Source organism: Salvelinus namaycush, chromosome 21, assembly GCF_016432855.1.
Source record: "Salvelinus namaycush isolate Seneca chromosome 21, SaNama_1.0, whole genome shotgun sequence".
In the NCBI taxonomy this organism is placed as follows: Eukaryota; Metazoa; Chordata; class Actinopteri; order Salmoniformes; family Salmonidae; genus Salvelinus; species Salvelinus namaycush.
Window position 1 is genome coordinate 26,400,357 of NC_052327.1, and position 22,421 is coordinate 26,422,777.

The 22,421-nt window shown below is 41.3% G+C and overlaps 1 protein-coding gene across 1 annotated transcript in view; it reads left to right on the forward strand.

Annotated features, from left to right (window-relative positions):
• The first annotated feature begins 10,020 nt into the window (after positions 1-10,020).
• The window catches only part of LOC120066252 (enhancer of mRNA-decapping protein 4-like), a 45,244-nt gene continuing 32,843 nt past the window's right edge, over positions 10,021-22,421 (forward strand). The window contains exons 1-2 of the mRNA XM_039017500.1: positions 10,021-10,216; positions 22,127-22,283. Of these exons, the coding sequence (XP_038873428.1) occupies positions 10,129-10,216; positions 22,127-22,283 (245 nt within the window). The 5' untranslated portion in view covers positions 10,021-10,128. The remainder of the gene's footprint in view (positions 10,217-22,126; positions 22,284-22,421) is intronic.

Consider the following 22,421-nt stretch of genomic DNA (forward strand, 5'->3'; position numbering starts at 1 on the left):
GCTCATTGTTCCTCTGCCTTTCTCTCCTTACACCTACCTCCTCACTCTTATTTTAATTGTCTTGGCATTTTATGGACAACAATTTAGGTTCTAGTCAGTAGTTCTATAGCACAGTGTTTTATATGATCTGCTCTATCACTGATTTTCTCAAGCAAGATGCAGACAAAATGCAAAAAAAAGTAAACATATTTAACCTGTCTCCAACCCTTCATCCACAAGAGAATTTAACAAGTGACATCAATAAGGAATCATAGCTTTTACCTGGTCAGTCTGTCATGGAAAGAGCAGGTGTTCCTAATGTTTTGTATCATCAGTGTATATGGACATAAGGTTCCCATTTTTTTTCCCCCTAAACTGTCTTTTTTTGGACAATACCGCATAAATAGCCAATAATGAATTGAAGGATGCTCTTGACAATTGGGAGCACTTTGTGCCATCAGAGTACTTTTGGAGAAGCTTTGCAAGAGGGAACAGGCATACATCAAATTATGCCTTTTATTTTTGTATTTTTTACAGCAATTATGGTTGTATACTCTGCCCTCCATATGTATTTGGACAGTGAAGCCTATATTACAAGTCAAAAGTTTGGACACCTACTCATTCAAGGATTTTTCTTTATTTTTACTATTTTCTACATTGTAGAACTATGAAATAACATGGAATCATGTAATCAAAAAAGTGTTAAACAAATCTAATTGTTTATTTGAGATTCTTCAAAGTAGCCACACTTTGCCTAGATGACAGCTTTGCACACTCTTGGCATTCTCTCATCCAGCTTCATGAGGAAGGCTTTTCCAACAGTCTTGAAGGAGTTCCCACATGTGCTAAGCACTTGTTGGCTGCTTTTCCTTCACTCTGTTCAACTCATCCCTAACCATCTCATTTGGGTTGAGGTCAGGTGGTTGTGGAGGCCAGGTCATCTGATGCAGCACCATCACTCTCCTTGGTCAAATAGCCCTTACACAGCCTGGAGGTGTGTTTTGGGTCATTGTCCTGTTGAAAAGCAAATGATAGTCCCACTAAGCGCCAACCTGATGGGATGGCGTACCGCTGCAGAATGCTGTGGTAGCCATGCTAGTTAAGTGTGCCTTGAATTCTAAATAAATTACTGACAGTGTCACCAGCAAAGCACCATCACACCACCACCTCCGTGCTTCATGGTAGGAACCACACATGCGGAGATCATCTGTTCACCTACTCTGCGTCTCACAAAGACATGGTGGTTGCAACCAAACATCTCTAATTTGGACTCATCAGACCAAAGAACAGATTTCCACCGGTCTAATGTCCATTGCTTGTGTTTGTTGGCCCAAGCAAGTCTCTTCTTCTTATTGGAGTAGTGGTAGTGGTTTCTTTGCAGCAATTCAACCATAAAGGCCGGATTCATGCAGTCTCCTCTGAACAGTTGATGTTGAGATGTGTCTGGTACTTGAACTCTGTGAAGCATTTATTGGGCTTCAATCTGAGGTGCAGTTAACTCTAATGAACTTATCCTCTGCAGCAGAGGTAACTCTGGGTCTTCCTTTCCTGTGGCGGTCCTCATGAGAGCCAGTTTCATCATAGTGCTTGATGGTTTTTGCGACTGCACTTGAAGAAACTTGCAAAGTTCTTGATTGACTGACCTTATACAGTGTGTGTGTGTGTATGTATATATATATATATAACAAATCAAAAGTTTGGACATCTCATTACAGGGTTTTTCGAAGACATCAAAACTATGAAATATCACATATGGAATCATGTAGTAACCAAAAAAGTGTTAAACAAATCAAAATATTTTATATTTGAGATTCTTCAAATTAGCCAACCTTTGCCTTGATAACAACTTTGCACACACTTGGCATTCTCTCAACCAGCATCATGAGGTAGTCACCTGGAATGCAATTCAATTAACAGGTGTGCCTTGTTAAAAGTTAATTTGTGGAATTTCTTTCCTTCTTAATGAGTTTGAGCCAATCAATTGTGTTGTGACAAGGTAGGGGTGGTATACAGAAGACAGCCCTATTTGGTAAAAGACCAAGTCCAATTTATGGGAAGAACAGCTGAAATAAGGAAAGAGAAACCACAGAACATCATTGCTTTTAGACAACAGATGACGTGGCCTCCCCAATCACTCAACCTCAACCCAATTGAGACGGTTTGGGATGAGTTGGACCGCAAAGTGAAGGAAAAGCAGCCCCACACCATCACACGTCCTCCATGCTTCACGGTGGGAATCACACATGTGAAGATCATCCGTTCACCTAGGCTGTGTCTCTCTGTATCTCAGAATATGTGGGAACACCTTCAAGACTGTTTAAAAAGCATTCCAGGTGAAGCTGGTTGAGAGAATGCAAAGATTGTGAAAAGCTATCATCAATGTGAAGTGTGGCTACTTTGAAGAATCTCAAATGTAAAATATATTTTGATTTGTTTACTACATGATTCCATGTGTTATTTCATAGTTTTGACATCTTCACTATTATTCTAAAATGTAGAAAATAGTAAAAAATAAAGAAAAACCCTTGAATGAGTTGGTGTGTCCAAACATTTGACTGGTCCTGTTTGTGTATATATAAACTCAGCAAAAAAAGAAACATTCCTTTTTCAGGACCATGTCTTTCAAAGATAATTCATAAAAATCCAAATAATTTCACAGATCTTCATTGCAAAGGGTTTAAACACTGTTTCCCATGCTTGTTCAATGAACAATAAACAATTAATGTACATGCAGGTAGGCAATTAAGATAACAGTTATGAAACCTTAGGACACTAAAGAGACATTTCTACTGACTCTGAAAAACACCAAAAGAAAGATGTCCAGGGTCACTGCTCATCTGCGTGAACGTGCCTTAGGCATGCTGCAAGGAGGCATGAGGGCTGCAGATGTGGCCAGGGCAATAAATTGCAATGTCCGTACTGTGAGACGCCTGAGACAGCGCTACAGGGAGACAGGACGGACAGCTGACCGTCCTCGCAGTGGCAGACCACGTGTAACAACACCTACACAGTATCGGTACATCCGAACATCACACCTGCGGGACAGGTACAGGATGGCAACAGCAACTTCCCGAGTTACACCAGGAAGGCACAATCCCTCCATCAGTGCTCAGACTGTCTCTAATAGGCTGAGAGAGGCTGGACTGAGGGCTTGTAGGCCTGTTGTAAGGCAGGTCCTCACCAGACATCACCGGCAACAACGTCGCCTATGGGCACAAACCCATGGTCGCTGGACCAGACAGGATTGGCAAAAAGTGCTTTTCACTGACGAGTCGCGGTTTTGTCTCACCAGGGGTGATCGTTGGATTCACGTTTATTGTCGAAGGAATGAGCGTTACACCGAGGCCTGTGCTCTGGAGCGGGATCGATTTGGAGGTGGAGGTTCCGTCATAGTCTGGGGCAGTGTGTCACAGCATCATCGGACTGAGCTTGCTGTCATTGCAGGCAATCTCAACACTGTGCGTTACAGGGAAGACATCCTCCTCCCTTATGTGGTACCCTTCCTGCAGGCTCATCCTGACATGACCCTACAGTATGACAATGCCACCAGCCATACTGCTCATTCTGTGCGTGATTTCCTGCAAGACAGGAATGTCAGTGTTCTGCCATGGCCAGCGAAGAGCCCGGATCTCAATCCCATTGAGTACATCTGGGACCTGTTGGATCGGAGGGTGAGGGCTAGGGCCATACCCCCCAGAAATGTCTGGGAACTTGCAGGTGCCTTGGTGGAAGAGTGGGGTAACATCTCACAGCAAGAACTGGCAAATCTGGTGCTGTCCATGAGGAGGTGATGCACTGCAGTACTTAATGCAGCTGGTGGCCACACCAGAGACTGACTGTTACTTTTGATTTTGACCCCCCCCCCTTTGTTCACGGAGACATTATTCCATTTCTGTTAGTCACATGTCTGTGGAACATGTTCAGTTTATGTCTCAGTTGTTGAATGTTGTTATGTTCATACAAATATTTACAAATGTTAAGTTTGCTGAAAATAAATGCAGTTGACAGTGAGAGGACGTTTCTTTTTTTGCTGAGTTTATATATATATATATATATATATATATTGGCTCTATACTCCAGCATTTTAGATTTGAAATAGAATGTTTCATATTAGGCGACAGTACAGAATGTCAGTACAGATATTTTCATACATGCTGTATCTGTTTTACCATTTAAAAATTAAAACATTATGTGTATATAGTCCCCACATTTGAAGAAGTCAAGTATTTGGACAAAATAACTTATATTAAAGTAGTCAAAAGATTAGTATTTTGTTCCATATTCCTTGCACGCAATCACTAAATCAAGAGTGTGACTACAGACTTGTTGGATGCATTTTGAATGGTGAATAATGTCTTGTGCCATTTTGGAGTCCCTTTTATAGTAAGTAAGAATGGAAGATGTTTCTGAACACTTCTACATTCATGTAGATGCTACCATGATTATGGATAATCATGAATGAATCATGATAATGATGAGTAATAAGGTTACAGAGGCACAAAAGTCATACCCCCAAAAAAATGCTTAGCTCCCTTGTTATTGGTAATGGTGAGAGTTTAGCATGTTTTGATGTAGCCTCTGAACGGCATCTCGCTCATCATTGTTCCACGATTCATTCATGTTTTTTCTTAAACATGGTATTATCAGGATTAATTTAAAGTTTTCAGAAACATCTTATTTACCCACTTAGAAAGAAAATTACTCCAGTTATCATTCACCATTAAGTTGGGCAAAACAACACAATGAAAACAAAATGCATCCAAAGAGTTCGTAGAGTCACAAGCTTGATGTAGTCATTGAGTGCAAGAAATATGGGACCAAATACTAAACTTTTGACTGCTTTAATAGTCAAAATACTTTACATGTGGGTGACTAGATACATAAAGTCCTTTAATTTAAAACGGTAAAACAGATATGAATGAAAATGCCCTCTAATAAAGCTAATAAAAGGTTACATTCTGTACTGTCTCCTCATATGAAACATTTGATCTCAAATCCTAGATGGAGTATAGAGCCAAATTTGGTTATTTTAGCTTCACTGTCCAAATACATATGGAGGGGAGTCAAAGCTTTACTGCAGTCTCGTTGCCAGAAGGGACAGTGTAAGTAACAGCAATCCTTCTGAACTCTAGCGCTCTCTGAGTGACCGTCAGGTTTTTGATCACCTCCCTGACCAAGGCCCTTCTCCCCCGATTGCTCAGTATGGCCGGGCTGCCAACTCTAGGAAGAGTCTTGGAGGTTCCAAACTTCATCTATTTCAGAATGATGGAGGCCGAGGTTCCCTAGTGGCGTAGCAGTCTAAGGCACTGCATCGTAGTGCTCGAGGCTTCACTACCGCCCAGGGTTCAATCACAGGCTGTGTAACAGCTGGCCGTGACCGGGAGACCCATGAGGCGGTGCACCGGCCAGGATTTTCTTGTCCCATCGCACTCTAGCGACTCATTGTCGGGGGCCTGCAAGCTGACTTCAGTTGCCAGTTGGATGGTGTTTCCTCCCCCACATTGTTGCGGCTGGCTCCCAGGGTTAATCGAGCAGTGCAGCTTGGCAGGGTCGTGTTTTGTAGGACGCATGGCTCTCAACCTTTGCTTCTCCAGAGTCCGTAGGGGAGTTGCATTGATGGGACAAGACTAACTATCAATTGGATATAACAAAATTGGGGAGAAAAAGGCCACTTTGTTCTTGGGGACCTTCCCCAGATCTGTGCCTTGACACAATCCTGTCTCGGAGCTCTACGGACAATTCCTTTGACCTCATGGCTTGGTTTTTGCTGTGACATGCACTGTCAACTTTGGGACCGTATTTTGACAGGTCTGTTCCTTTCCAAATCATGTCCAATCAATTGAATTTACCACAAGTGGACTCCAATCAAGTAGAAACATCTTAGGGATGATCAATGGAAACAGGTTGCACCTGATCTCAATTTCGAGTCTCATAGCAAAGGGTCTGAATACTTATGTAATAAGGTATTTTTATTTGTTATAAATTAGCAAACATTTAGAAAAAACAGTTTTGGTTTTGTTGTTATGGGGTATTGTGTGTAGATTGATGAAGAAATAGTTTATTTAATCTATTTTAGAATAAGGCTGTAACGTAACAAAATGTGGAAAAGGGGAAGGGGTCTGAATACTTTCCGAATGCATTGGAGTCCAGTTGTGGTAAATTTTATACAGTACCAGTCAAAAGTCTGGACACACATACTCATTCAAAGGTTTTTCTTTATTTTTTACTATTTTCTACAAAACTATAAAAAAATATATATTTATTTTTTATTTCACCTTTATTTAACCAGGTAGGCCAGTTGAGAACAAGTTCTCATTTACAACTGCGACCTGGCCAAGATAAAGCAAAGCAGTGCGACAAAAACAACAACACAGAGTTACACATAAACAAACGTACAATCAATAATACAATAGAAAAAAAATATTAAAATCTATGTACGGTGTGTGCAAATGTAGAAGAGTAGGGAGGTAAGTAATAAATAGGCCATAGTATGTACAATAATTACAATTTAGCAATAACACTGGAGTGATAGATGTGCAGATGATGATGTGCAAGTAGAGATACTGGGGTGCAAAAGAGCAAGAGGGTAAGTAATAATATGGGGATGAGGTAGTTGGGTGTGCTATTTACAGATGGGCTGTGTACAGGTACAGTGATCAGTAAGCTGCTCTAACAGCTGATGCTTAAAGTTAGAGAGGGCGATATAAGATTCCAGCTTCAGTGATTTTTGCAATTCGTTCCAGTCATTGGCAGCAGAGAATTGGAAGGTAAGGCAGCCAAAGTAAGTGTTGGCTTTGGGGATGACCAGTGAAATATACCTGCTGTAGAGCGTGTTACGGGTAGGTGTTGCTATGGTGACCAGTGAGCTGAGATAAGGTGGGGCTTTACCTAGCAGAGACTTGTAGATGACCTGGAGCCAGTGGGTTTGGCGACGAATATGTAGTGAGGGCCAGCCAACGAGAGCATACAGGTCGCAGTGGTGGGTAGTATATGGGGCTTTGGTGACAAAACGGATGGCACTGTGATAGACTGCATCCAGTTTGCTGAGTAGAGTGTTGGGGGCTATTTTGTAAATGACATCACCGAAGTCAAGGATCGGTAAGATAGTCAGTTTTACGAGGGAATGTTTGGCAGCATGAGTGAAAGAGGCTTTGTTACGAAATAGGAAGCCGATTCTAGATTTAATTTTGGATTGGAGATGCTTAATGTGAGTCTGGAAGGAGAGTTTACAGTCTAACCAGACACCTAGGTATTTGTAGTTGTCCACATATTCTAGGTCAGAACCGGCCAGAGTAGTGATGCTAGTCGGGCGGGAGGGTGCGGGCAGAAATCGGTTGAAGAGCATGCACTTAGTTTTACTAGCATTTAAAAGCAGTTGGAGGCCATGGAAAGATTGTTGTATGGCGTTGAAGCTCGTTTGGAGGTTTGTTAGCACAGTGTCCAAAGAAGGGCTAGATGTATACAGAATGGTGTAGTCTGCGTAGAGGTGGATCAGAGAATCATTGATATATAGAAAAGAGAAAAGAGTCGGCCTGAGAATTGAACCCCCATAGAGACTGCCAGAGGTCCGGACAACAGGACCTCCGATTTGACACACTGAACTCTATCTGAGAAGTAGTTGGTGAACCAGGCGAGGCAGTCATTTGAGAAGCCAAGGCTATTGAGTCTGCCGATAAGAATACGGTGATTGACAGAGTATAAAGCCTTGGCCAGGTCGATGAAGACGGCTGCACAGTACTGTCTTTTCAATGGCGGTTATGATATCGTTTAGGACCTTGAGCGTGGCTGAGGTGCACCCATGACCAGCTCGGAAACCAGATTGCATAGTGGAGAAGGTACGGTGGGATTCGAAATGGTCAGTGACCTGTTTGTTATTTTGGCTTTCGAAGATTTTAGAAAGGCAGGGCAGGATGGATATAGGTCTATAACAGTTTGGGTCTAGAGTGTCTCCCCCTTTGAAGAGGGGGATGACCACAGCAGCGTTCCAATCTTTGGGGATCTCAGACGATACGAAAGAGAGGTTGAATAGGCTTGTAATAGGGGTTGCAACAATTTCGGCTGATCATTTTAGAGAGGGTCCAGATTGTCTAGCCCAGCTGATTTGTAGGGATCCAGAGTTTGCAGCTCTTTCAGAACATCAGCTGTCTGGATTTGGGTGAAGGAGAAGCAGGTGGGGCTTGGGCAAGTTGCTGCAGAGGGGGCTGAGATGTTGGCCGGGGTAGCGGTAGCCAGGTGGAAAGCATGGCCAGCCCTAGAAAGATGCTTATTGAAATGATCGATTATCGTGGATTTATCGGTGGTGACAGTGTTTCCTATCCTCAGTGCAGTGGGCAGCTGAGAGGAGGTGCTCTTATTCTCCATGGACTTTACAGTGTCCCAAAACTTTTTGGAATTAGTGCTACAGGAAGCAAATTTCTGTTTGAAAAAGCTAGCCTTAGCTTTCCTAACTGACTGAGTATATTTGTTCCTGACTTCCCTGAAAAGTTGCATATCACGAGGGCTTATCGATGCTAATGCAGAACGCCACAGGAGGTTTTTGGGCTGGTCAAGGGCAGTCAAGTCTGGGGTGAACCAAGGGCTATATCTGTTCTTAGTTCTACATAGTTCTAAATAGCACATATGGAATCATGTAGTAACCAAAAAAGTGTTAAACATAACGAAATAGATTTTATATTTGAGATTCTTCAAAGTAGCCACCCTTTGCCTTGATGACAGCTTTGCACACTCTTGGCAGTCATTTCTATATTCATTTCTATATTTCTTAATTCCTTTCTTATTTTTTTTTAGATTTGCATGTATTGTTTTGTATTGTTAGGCACTACTGCACTGTTGGAGCAAGAAACATAAGCATATCGTTACACCCGTGATAACATCTGCAAAATACTGTGTGTACACTACCAATAGTATTTAATTCGGTTCTCTGTGTATGGAATGTAATTCCATATGAAATGGCAATATTTTATTAGTGTCATTTAGACACATTTCAGTTGAATGCATGCAGTTAAACTGACTTGGTATCTCCCTTTCCCTTTAATTACACACTTGTCAATTCAGTGTTTGGGCTGATGAAAACATGAAATGCCGGTACAATTTTATAAATGCCGAACATAGTTAGACATTATGGGACATTTTTGTGTAGGTAAAATTAATTAAGCGAGAAATTGCGTTGGAAACGCCTTTTTCCGCAATTATTGATATAATAACCATTATTTTGAAGTAAACACGACAATATGTTGTGTGGACCTCCAACTATGACTCGGGAAAGCTAGGCTACAGAAAATATAAGTTATAATGGGGTGGTGAATGTGCAAGGTGATGCTCCATTCGAATAAATATCGATGGTCTTATTCTGGTGACATGATGATTGATGCTTGACTACCGTTTGACAAATACTAACAATATCGCTCTTATCCATAAATAATCTCATAATGTAGGTCAGCGAGCTGTTGGATATAGTGCATGTGCCAAAATCAGAGTGGGCACATTTGCTATATAACGCAACCGTTTTTGTGACAAAACCAACGGTAGAGTTGAAAATGCAGTGGAAACCATTTAACTTGTATTTTTCATTTGGTATATGGGAATTTAACGGCAAAAGTTATTTTTATGTGCACTAAGTCATCACGAACAACCTTTTTATTCGCATAAAGTCCGTTTGATAGAAACATCTCCTGTGGGAAAATGCGCATATTGTTTTATGCAGATTTTTTTATATTCGCATGAAAATCTGTCGCAAATTGGATGGAAACCAAGCTACGGTTGGATAAATATTGTAGATGCCATGCCACTAGTCTTGGTTCCGGACTGTTCAGCTATCGTTTCACTCCTGTCATGCTATTTGCTAAACTATCTTTGGCATATATCACGAAGTACTAGGAGTGGAACCTTTTCGCTAAACAGACAGAAGGGTAGCCAGGCTGCAATGCCACCTATGCTGCAACAATTTGGGGTGGAATGTGGAGCAGACAGTATCCTCGGAACAATACAGCGCACTAGCTTTTGCTGGGGAGAGAAATGCATGAACACCCAGCGGAAGTTTAGACGGTTAGTGGCGTTCGGTCAAACGAATTGAACACTGACAGCAAAGAACGAAAATATAAATAATTTTGCTCCCCTCTGACGACCCAGTTTCCCCCCCATCCCTTACATATGGCTTCAAATTCAAACATAGATATAGAGGGTGCAACCCAGCATCTTCGTGATATATTAAAGCTGGACCGACCCGGGAACTGCGTTGGTAAGTTTAACTGGAATGAAAATGCGCTTTTAGGCCGCATTGCAAGCTAATTCTACTAACTTAGCTACCTAGCTTTGGACAAAGTTCTAGTTTGCTAACGTAACCTTGCTATCAAAAGTTATGGACGGACGCTGCAAAATGCGAGCTAGCTCCGTATGTTCACATTCGTACCTAATTAGTTAACTTAAACTTTTTCACAAGTCATTAGTTAACGTTAGCTAGCTACTTTACATTCGCGAACATATTAGCTAGCTAAGTTAGCAGACTGCTAGTTAGGCTAGTTAAGCTAACGTTAACTGACTAAGGTTGCCAGCCAATTAGTTAACTAACGTAGCTAGTAAGCTAAATTATCTTAACGACGTTACGCTTGCCAAATGTACGATTACGCTAGCTAGTTTAGTTAGCAAGTTGAACCACGGCTAGCTAACGCCTTGATCACACCACTATATGCAAGCCGAGTCCCCTCTGTACCACAGCACGCAGAGTATTGGTGGGAGCGGTCTTGAACCAGTCAGGGTTCCGTGGTGTATGGTCAGCGCCATGGAAACCAGCTCATGTCAACCTACTGGAGCTAAAGGCCTTTCACCTTGCATTCCGTCACTTCCTCCCAGTACTGAGAGGACAACTACTGAAACGGACAGATGACACAAGCGTGGTTGCGCGCCAACTGCCGGGGTGGACTGAGGTCAGTGTCACTGCACAAGGGAGCTATTGCTTTGTGCAAACACACTGTACATCCCTCAGAGCGATACACCTGCCGGGGGTGGAGAATCAGGCAGCAGACCTCCCCAGAGGAGGCCCTCTTCTTTCAGGCTGGAGGATACATCCCACTGTAGTGGAGATGATCAGGTATCAATTTGGAAGGGGCATCGCCGAACTGTTCGCTTTGCGTTGTCCTATGTGTTTTTTTGTAACGGGTACAGCAGGACCACTCAGGGTCAATGCTCTATCGCACAGATGGCCATGGGAGCTGCTGTATGCTTTTCCAGCAATTCACTTGTTCCCTCAGGTCTTGAGGAAGATCAGCCTGGAGTGCGCATCGGTTCCCACATTCGAATTAGCATAATAAACAAATACCCATAAAAATCCGTCTGTTTAAGCTGGATGTTTTTTGCTTTGGCTGCATCTCAATCACCACATCCGCCGACGTTGCCCTTCCGCATCTGCGGTGGCAGGGCTACAGCGGCGTTTGTCAGACCATGAGACATTCTTTCTCTCAAACGTCTGTAGCACCCAAACGGTTTGGCCTTCAAAATATGAGACTCTCACGAACACCATGGTGTTCTCAGTTTTGCTCTACGACCCCCACAAGCGTCACGGGACTCGTCTGAAGTCGTTACTGCAGATCTGCCAGCTTCCCTCTGTAGAGTCAGAACAGTTTGGGCTACACACTATGACCCATCTATGGAAAGGTGAGTCTCTCCCAAACGCGTACGTACATGTTGGTTGTTTTGCTCTATGACGAACACAAGCCTCTCAGACTCATTTGAAGGTATTCCGGTAGAAGTAAAAAACGAATTAATGGAAGTTGTTTAGTGCCAAATGTAAGAAGTTTTCTCTCAGATATAGGACAGACACTTCACAACAAATGTCTTTGATTTCTTTGAGATAGTAGCCCATGTTTCTATGGGCTAATAGCAGCAGGGGTGTCACTCATTCCATGTAGGGCGTAGTGTCTGCAGGATTGTTTTTCCATTTCAATTAAGTCCTAGATAACCAGGTGTGGGAAGTTTCTTACTAATTAGTGGCCTATATTCATCAATCAAGTACAAGGGAGGAGCGAAAACCTGCAGACACTCGGCCCTCCGTGGAATGAGTTTGACATGTGCTCTGTCTCCCCACTGCTCACAGGAGAGTTGCATACACTTTGCCTGCATGCACACAGTGAATATCTTGCTGCAACAAGAACTGTTTGTCAAACAGAACAGCTTTTTGTGTGTTATGGAACAGAGACTGGCACATTGGATTACCAATGCCGTGTCAAAATCATACGCTGTAGCAGGTAGACCAACTCCAGATAGCGTGGTAGCACAGTTGTTCACGGGTATGGCCACTTCATGGGTCTTGTTCAGTGAGATCTCCCTAGACTCTGTGCTGCTGCAAGTTGGGAAACACCCATGACTTTCTTGAGGTACTGCAGACTCAATGTTATGTCCACACCATCACTGGGGTCTGTGGTTCTGGACATGGCATGCTCTCTCAACCCAGATAAGTGAGCGTACCGTCAACCTTGTACGTACATACTTTTCAACCATCCATGAGATGGCTGTTTTATACAGAGGCCTTCCACTCTTGGTGCTGTTGCACCCAAATGAAGAATCATATAGCTTTCAGCTTGCTTGTGTGTGTGGTTGTATACCACAGTGGAAATTCTGTTACCTTGTTGGGTAATTATATTCTGTTGCATCCTGTGGTGGATACAGTGATGTCCCAGGGACTCATCTGGACTAATTTAAATGGTGTTATCCCACTCTTTTGTCTGAACAACCTCTAGGTCGTTTGGCAACCCATTACGAAAACGAAAGAGAACATTGGGTTATGGATGTAACCTGAGCCGTTACTCTGCTCAGAGGAATACGATTACATTCATTACCCAACGTTCTGTGTGCTGCATACGTTGGATAAATCCAACATATGCATCATTGTATGTGTAGACTTGACAAATTGTAGCAAAAAGGAATGCACACATATTCAGTACAAATGTTGGATTACATGATGAATAAAGTGTCAATGCAGAATTTACTATGCAGCATTGATGCAATGACTGTCGGTCTGATCAAAGCATAACTTTAGCAGAATGCGCCATCCCTATCATGCAAGTTAACTTCAGCTAATTAATGTTAACGTTAGCTAGCTAGTAAAACATTAATTAATTGATGTTGGCTCGCTAACTTGGCTAACTAACATTACTAGACTAGCTACAGGTTAGATGTTTGCTTGCTTTCTTGGTAGTTTGCAGGGTTATCAAACTAGCAGTACATTTACGTGGAAAGGTAGCTATAGGCGGCGCTTGTTAGGTAAGTTGGCTAACGTTACAATTTTAAAGTGCGCAACGGCTACCTAACACATTTTTGGTTTTATTTAATACAAATGAGTAGCTAGCTAGCTAAATAACTAGGCAGCAGGTTGCCCAAAAACTGACTGAAGGTAGGCAGGTGAAACCCTTTTTTAGGTGATTTCTTGTATATCATAAAAATAAATAAATCGCAGCACGTTTTGGGATAATTTGGCAATTCCCCCCCCCTGGTTAAGTACAAATCCATTGGAAAATAATGTTAAGTTGCATTTATATTCCTGAAATGTAAGTTTTAAATGATGCTATTGCTTCCTGTAGACAAGAAATTTTGATGTATAGCCCAATGTCAACAGTTTTGTCCAACTCAATAACCAATTTACAGAAACAGTACATTTTAGGTTTTCAATATATCAAACTATCTACACCAGGGGTATCAAACTCACTTCCTTACTAATTAGTGACCTTAGTTAATTAATCAAATCACGTTTTATTTGACACATGCGCTGAATACAACAAGTGTAGACCTTACTGTGAAATGCTTACTTACAAGCCCTTAACCAACAATGCAGTTCAAGAAAAAGTTAAGAAAATAAAAGTAACAATAAAAGTAACAATAACGAGGCTATAAACAGGGGTACTGTTTTTTCCCCTTTCAATTAATTGTCAACCAGGTGTGGGGAGTTAATTACTAATTAGTGACCTTCATTCATCACTCAAGTACAAGGGTGGAGCGAAAACCCACACACACTCGGCCCTCTGTGGAATGAGTTTGACACGTGATCAACACATACAGTACCAGTCAAAAGTTTGGACACCTACTCATTCAAGAGTTTTTCTTTATTTGAACTATTTTCTACATTGTAGAATAATAGGGAAGACATCAAATCTAGGAAATAATACATATGGAACCATGTAGTAACCAAAAAAGTGTTAAACAAATCTAAATATAGTTGAGATTCTTCCAATAGCCACTCTTTGCCTTGACAGCTTTGCACACTCTTGGCATTCTCTCAACCAGCTTCACCTGGAATGCTTTTCCAACAGTCTTGAAGGAGTTTCCACATATACACTACCGTTTAAAAGATTAGGGTCACTTAGAAATGTCCTTGTTTTTGAAAGACAAGCAAAAAACAATGTCCATTAAAATAACATTGAAATGATCAGATGCAGTGTAGACATTGTTAATGTTGTAAATGACTATTGTAGCTGGAAACGGCCCATTATCAGCAACCATCACTCCGGTGTTCCAATGGCACGTTGTGTTAGCTAATCTAAGTTTATCATTTTAAAAGGCTAATTGTTCATTAGAAAACCCTTTTGCAATTATGTTAGCACAGCTAAAAACTGTTGTTCTGATTAAAGAAGCAATAAAACTGGCCTTCTTTAGACCAGTTGAGTATCTGGAGCATCAGCATTTGTGGTTTCGATTACAGGCTCAAAATGGCCAGAAACAAAATACTTTATTCTGAAACTCATCAGTCTATTCTTGTTCTGAGAAATTAAGGCTATTCCATATGAGAAATTGCTAAGAAACTGAAGATCTCGTGCAACGCTGTGTCCTACTCCCTTCACAGAACAGCACAAACTATCTCTAACCAGAATAGAAAAAGGAGTGGGAGGCCCCGGTGCACAACTGAGTAAGAGGACAAGTACATTAGTGTTTAGTTTGAGAAACAGAAGCCTCACAAGTCCTCAACTGGCAGCTTCATTAAATAGTACCCGCAAAACACCAGTCTCAACATCAACAGTGAAGAGGCTACTCCGGGATGCTGGCCTTCTAGGCAGAGTTGCAAAGAAAAAGCCATATCTCAGACTGGCCAATAAAAAATAAGATGGGCAAAACAGACACTAGACAGAGGAAGATTGGAAAAAGGTGTTATGGACAGACGAATCTAAGTTAAGGTGTTCGGATCACAAAGAACAACATTCGTGAGATGCAGAAAAGATGCTGGAGGAGTGCTTGACGCCATCTGTCAAGCATGGTGGAGGCATTGTGATGGTCTGAAGGTGCTTTTGGTGGTGGTAAAGTGGGAGATTTGTACAGGGTAAAAGGGATCTTGAAGAAGGAAGGCAATCACTCCATTGTGCCATGCCATACCCTGTGGACGTCGCTTAATTGGAGCCAATTTCTTCCTATAACAGGACAATGACCGAAAGCACAGCTCCAAACTATGCAAGAACAATTTAGGGAAGAAGCAGTCAGCTGGTATTCTGTCTATAAAAGAGTGGCCAGCACAGTCACCGGATCTCAACCCGATTTGAGCTGTTGTGGGGGCAGCTTGACCGTATGGTACGTAAGAAGTGCCTATCAAGCCAATCCAGCTTGTGGGAGGTGCTTCTGGATGTATGGGGTGAAATCTCTTCAGATTACCTCAACAAATTGACAAGTAGTATGCCAAAGGTCTGCAAGGCTGTAATTGCTGCAAATGGAGGAGGATTTGACGAAAGTAAAGTTTGAAGGTCACATTTAAATTATAAATCATTATTTATAACCATGTCAACATCTTGACTATATTTCCTATTCATTTTGCAACTAATTTCATGAAATGGCTACTTTTCCTTCACTCTGCGGTTTGAGATGAGTCGGACCATCTCAATTTGGTTGCGCTTGGGGTATTGTGGAGGCCAGGTCATCTGATGCAGCACTCCATCACTCTCCTTCTTGGTCAAATAGCCCTTACACAGCCTGGAGGTGTGTTGGGTCATTGTCCTGTTGAAAAACAAATGATAGTCCCACTCAGCCCAAACCAGATAGGATAGCATATCGCTGCAGAATGCTGTGGTAGCCATGCTGGTTAAGTGTGCCTTGAATTCTAAATAAATCACAGACAGTGTCACCAGCAAAGCACCATCTCACCGCCTCCATGCTTCACGGTGGGAACCACACATGTGGAGATCATCCGTTCACCTACTCTGCGTCTCACAAAGATACGGCGGTTAGAACCAAAAATCTCAAATTTGGACTCATCAGACCAAAAGACAGATTTCCACCGGTCTAATGTCCATTGCTTGTGTTTGTTGGCCCAAGCAATTCTCTTCTTATTATTGGTGTTCTTTAGTAGTGTTTTTTTTGCAGCAATTCGACCATGAAGGCCAGATTTCATGCAGTCTCCTCTGAACAGTTGATGTTTTGATTTCTGTTACTTGAACTTTGTGAAGCATTTATTTGGGCTGCAGTTTCTGAGGCTGGTAACTCCAATGAAATGATCCTCAGCAGCAGAGGTTACTCTGGGTCTTCCTTTCCTGTGGCAGTCCTCATGAGAGCCAGTTTCATCATAGCGCTTGATTTTTGCAACTGCAATTGAAGAAACTTTCACAGTTCTTAATGTTCTGGATTGACTGACCATGACTAGAAGTAATGATGGACTGTCGTTACGCTTTGCTTATTTGAGCTGGTCTTGCCATGACATGGACTTGGTTTTTTACCAAATAGGGCTATCTTCTGTATACCCCCCTACCATGTCACAACACAACTGATTGGCTCAAATGCATTAAGAAGGAAAGAAATTCCACAAATTAACTTTTAACAAGGCACACCTGTTGATTGAAATGCATTCCAGGTGACTACCTCATGAAGCAGGTTGAAAGAATGCAAGGAGTGTGCAAAGCTGTCAAGGCAAAGGGTGGCTATTTGAAGAATCTAAAATATAAATATATTTTTTAACACTTTTGCTTATACTTTTTATTTCATAGTTTTGATGTTTTCACTATTCTACAATGCAGAACATTTTTAAAATCACCCTTGAATGAGTAGTTGTAAACTTTTGACTGGCACTGTATATCTACAGAAATAAGACAGATCCTGCTTCTGTTGCCTGTTTGAGTGTTTGTTTAATAGCGTACTGATTCCGTGAGCACCAAGCCTCACGCAACTGCATAATGTTGGATAAATCAATTTCACAAATTCATCTGTTTTTAATCTTTGCTATGCTGTAGTAAATGCTTTCCAATTTTGTATTTCTTAGAACAGACTCTGGTATTACTAATGTATTTAGTGTTTACACTGTTCTAAACGGGTAGAAAAATAATATTGTAATCAACAGCACCTGTTTGTCACATAGTATGCATGCAGCTCTCGCTCCTATACCCTCCTTTTTCTTGACCACCTTATTGTTATATTATCATTATATTAAGTAATGTCATTATCATTGGTAGGCTTCGTATAGTAGTAGCATTGTTTAAGCACCATTGATCTGTAGTCCTAAGAGCGTGTCCTGTTTAGACTTAATGCCATAACCTACTTAGGCCTACATATCAATTCATAAACTGAGTGGTTCGAGCCCTGAATGCTGATTGGCTGACAGCCGTGGTATATCAGACCCTATACCACAGGTATGACAAAACATTTATTTTTACTGTTCTAATTATGTTGGTAACCACTTTATAATAGCAATATGGCACCTCGGGTTTGTTGTATATGACCAATATACCACGGCTAAGGGCTGTATCCAGGCGCTCCGCGTTGCGTTGTGCTAAAGAACAGCCCTTAGCCGTGGTATATTGGCCATATACCACACCCCCTCGGGCCTTGTTACTTATCTATATATATATATATCTACTGTATCAATCATTCGGTCATGTCATGACACAGCATATGAGTCATTCGTGCTTTGAAATGCAAACAAGCAGTTTAGTTTTAAATGAAATAAAGGGCGCTTTGAATAATTAAACAAATGAACCACAATTCACGAACGCATGCAACTCTTTTTAGTCTTTGCTGTAATAAAGGCTTCATATACAGTATATATATTTCGTTAGAACAGACTCTCTGGTAGACTTAAAATTTACACTTCCAAATGGTCAGAAAAAAATATCTTAAGCACCTGTTTGTCACACACAGGCCTAATATTCACGCAGCGCTTGCTCCAATACCCTCCTTTTTCTTGATCTCCAGTAGTTACCACAACCAAGTCAAATGTCTTCCGCACATCTAACTATCCATTTCCCTTCTGCACAACCAGTAAACATTCCCCGTTTCAAGTTTCTTTTTCACGTCCTCTGCACCTATTTTGCTGTCACGTGTTCAGAGTTTTTTTTATAATCAATTTCTTCTTATAATTATGATAGGCTATAGGTCCGACCCTATTGGTCAAGTGCATGTGATGCATACATGTGTTACGTAAAAGATCAAGGTTTGAGGGAATAGGGAAGGTTTTTCTTAAACAAATAGGGGATTTTGATGTCAGAGAAACAATTAAACTAAATGGCTGTAATTATGTTGCAGCTTCAGAATGGACAGTGCGATCAACACTTGCTGTGCTATGGTCGCTGCAGCAGGGAGGAGAGACGACATGCGCCAGTAACACAGCCACTCACTGTCATTTGTTTTAATACAGCGTGTCCGTTGGGCTCCTTGAGTCATTTGTCTGTCTTAATTATTGAATCAGACAGTGCGCTTAAAGTATCAGACAAGATACATGTAGTTGATTTTATTCAAATGCATGGAAAAGCGTATAGAAAAATATGTTTTAAAATATCCAACAATCGATTGGTCGAAAGTACCGATGACTCTTGGTCGACCAAGATTATTTTTTGTCGGTGACGGCACTAGTTGATTTTGTCTATCCCCACCAGGCGTGTTCAAAACCAACTATATTAATTTGCGCACAGGTTGAAACACACAAAAAACATTCATGGACATTGCTAGCTAATTTGTCCTGGGAGATAAAAATTGGGTTATTTTACCTGAAATGCATATGGTCCTTTTTTTTTTTTTTTACCCATTTTTATTCACCCAAAATCATGTGCTCTCTATTCCGACAATTAATCCACAGATAAAATGGGAAACCTATATAGTTTTTTAAATTTTGATTAATCTCCTTGTTCATCCTTCTGTGGATTTTATATGGTGGTTGGCAACTTATTTTAAGGTGCATTACCGCCACCAACTGGATTGGAGTGTGGACCAATTTCATCTTTCAAACACTGTCGTGGGTTAATATGCTTGTAAAAACCATGGGAGACGCGGGACTTGCAGAGCATCAAGGTGCCCGGTTATGTCGACGCTGGCGAGCAGTTTGGATGAAATTATTTAATAACGTGTGTAAATGTATTTTACAAAACTCGCGCACGTAATGCGGACGGTTTAGTCATGTTAGAACGTTCAAATATGTGGGACAGACCTTTTTGTGAAACCCGTAAAATCGGTTTGTTCATATTTGCTCTTTGCAATGGGTTTTCCTCAACCTATCAGAGTAAGATCGATGTGACGTTGTGTTGCTAATAATGAGGGTGTTTCACTGTTATCGGGCGTCTTATGAAATATAAGGTAAAACATTTTTCCTTCGCTTCTGTTATTCATCCGTCCAACCTTTTTATGCGTGTAAAGTACGTCAGATATTGTCATGACGGGCCTGATGGGGGGGGGGGGGGGGGGGAATGTTCGCTCAACTTTCCAAATGTAAACAAAATACCCTAGACAAGGTGGGATCTTGTCGGTAAAATGAATTATACGAGGATTGTCGATGTAAACGCTTTTATGCACAAATATTGATATCATAACCATATCGAATAACCTTGGGAGTCACGAGATGACGTGTCGTCCTCCCACTACGACTCGTCGGGAAAGCAAGCAGTTTATTAGGCTACAGATGAAATAAGTTATGATGAACTTCACAGGGTGGTGAAAGTGCAAGGTGATGAGCTTGATGCTCCTTTCCAATAAATATCGCGAGGGTCTTATTCTGGTGACATGATAATCGATGCTTGGCTGCCGTTTGACAAATAAAAATGTTATCGCGCTTTTGTTCATAATAATTATCTCCATGTAAGCTATACGCAATACCAGAGTGGTCACAGTCGCTATATAACGCAAATGTTTGGTGAGAGAACTAGAATTGAAAATGTGATGGAAACCCATTTAACTTGTCTTTTTTGGGAGGGGATTTAACCGCAAAATGTATTTTTATGTGTACTACGTCATCACTCACAGCCTTTTATCTGCAACAAGGTAATTGTGTGGGAGTATGTGCATATTGTTTTTATGCAGTTTTTCAATAGTCACATCTGTTGCCCAATTGGATGGAAACCTAGCTAGAGACACGAAGAAAAAGAAACGGCAGGTTACAAAGTAGAGCCTTGTAGCCACGTTTTGATGTGTGGATTGGTCCAAATTCACCTTTCGCCACCTCCATTTCAATGTTGAGGGCTAGATTTCTAGCTGTGTGGGAGTGCCTGACGCATTTTGCTGAGGCATCGAGCTGGGCGAGAGGCAGCGCTGCATTGGCTGTACTGTCGGCGGCAAATTTTGTGACGGTTTTATTCTTTCAAGTAAAAACGACCAGAATTCAGTGGCTACAGCCCTACAATCGATAAAAACAGGCTAAATATCAGTGAATTGAAAATGTGTACCATCTATCTTTCTGTGCAGCTGGCTAGCAGGCGGCTCATTCTCTTCTGTGCTTAGACGAATTAGTTCAGTTTAACTGCAGTTGATCCGCACATCAACAGAGTAACTCATCATGAAAAATAACATGACAATGAAACCCAACTTGGGTGCAGGCTTACCTTTTATGTTATTAGTCTAGTAGCACTCGGTGCTACAGGTCAGACTTGGTGAGAAGTGTTGGTGGGGGTGCTGTGTGAGTGTTTGAGAATGCTGAGAAGTGTTTCTATGTTTAGGGTGTGGGTGCTTGTGTAGGGATGTTTTTGTGTGTATCTAATTTGCATAAACTAGTATAAAAAGAGGTATGCTTTCATAAATAGTTAATATGACCACCCTACCTAAAATTATCGGTCTAAATTACTGTAAATATGTATTCCATACGGCCTAATTTGCATAATATACTATGAAATATAGTTTTTTGTTTTTATTTCCTATCATGCCATATTGGACAATGTGTTGAATTTAAGAATCCTGACAGGCCACTTAGTGCCATTATTGACTAGGGATTAACATTGACCTGTCCCCAACCTTTTACGATAATTTGAAAATAATGGTAAATCCTATCCTCGTGAAATAGTGTTCTGTGTTCCTGAGAAGCTTCTAACATGTAATACGAAGTATAACTCGAGGACCAAAGTTTCACTTTGTCCCCTAACACCCTGCCTAACATTACTCCTTATAGTCCAAGGACTTTACATGTTCTGTTTAAAGGCGAATTGGCTTTGGAAGCCAAAACAGCCAAATACTCCATCTAAACGTGAATCGATTCTCAATTGCAGCACTGTTCTAGAAACATAAATCCCTTTACTTTCATTTCACAAAATAATTTCACAAATGCAAAATACCTATTTACTGGGTTCACCGGATTTAACATAGTTGCAGCTGACATTATTTTTCAGTGACAGCACGTTTGTGGTATCGGTCTAAAGTTAACACACAGGTTTTTGGAGACTCACAGCTAATTAGAACAGGTAGTCCACTCTGTCTTCCATCTGGTTTTACTTAAACAAGCACTGTAACATGAAAATATGGCCGTTTGCGAACCATAACCCTATAAAGGTATGTATCAATTTAACCTTTTTTTTTGTTTTTTGACAATGTTTTCTCTGTGATATGAAAGCCCTTATGCTTCCAAAACAATACCGCAAGTGAAGTGCGTTAATGTTCAGACAGGGCGCCGGGGCTCTTCACAAAACTCTCCTGTCCAGAAGACGCCTTCGTTCAATGACTTATGTGTAATGTAATGGAACTGAGGGTCATCAAGGTCTAAGCACCAGAACCAAATCATAAGGCATGAGGTTGCCTGGGTTCTTTGGAGGCGATGAAACATCAGTCCTTGATGAGTAAGGGTTTTCTGGTAGCATGTAAAATTACACGAGGGACATTATCATCCCCTTTCGGCTTTACCCCTGAAAATGTTGCTTGGCAATAGGGTTCGCTACTTATCATCATTTTTGGTGATATCCAAAGTTAGGGGGACTGAGTTACTCACAGGTGTTTGTTTCCGTAGATGCTTCTCCAAGTGAGAACCAAAGCAAAACATCTTTCAATGGTGAATTGAATGGACTTCTGGGAGCAGACCTTATAGGAGCAGGCGACAGGTCAACCATGGCTGAATCCACAGGCCCTAATTCAGAGAACATGAACACTCAAGAGTGTCAGATCATGTAAGTAAAAGTTACCTCTTCTTTATTATGTTGTACAGTATTTTTCTCTGCCTTAACAGAGATTTCTCATGTACAGAAATGCACATTCAGTATTGTGTGAACCAGTTGGGTTGATTGGTTGTTGAAACCCATGTTCAA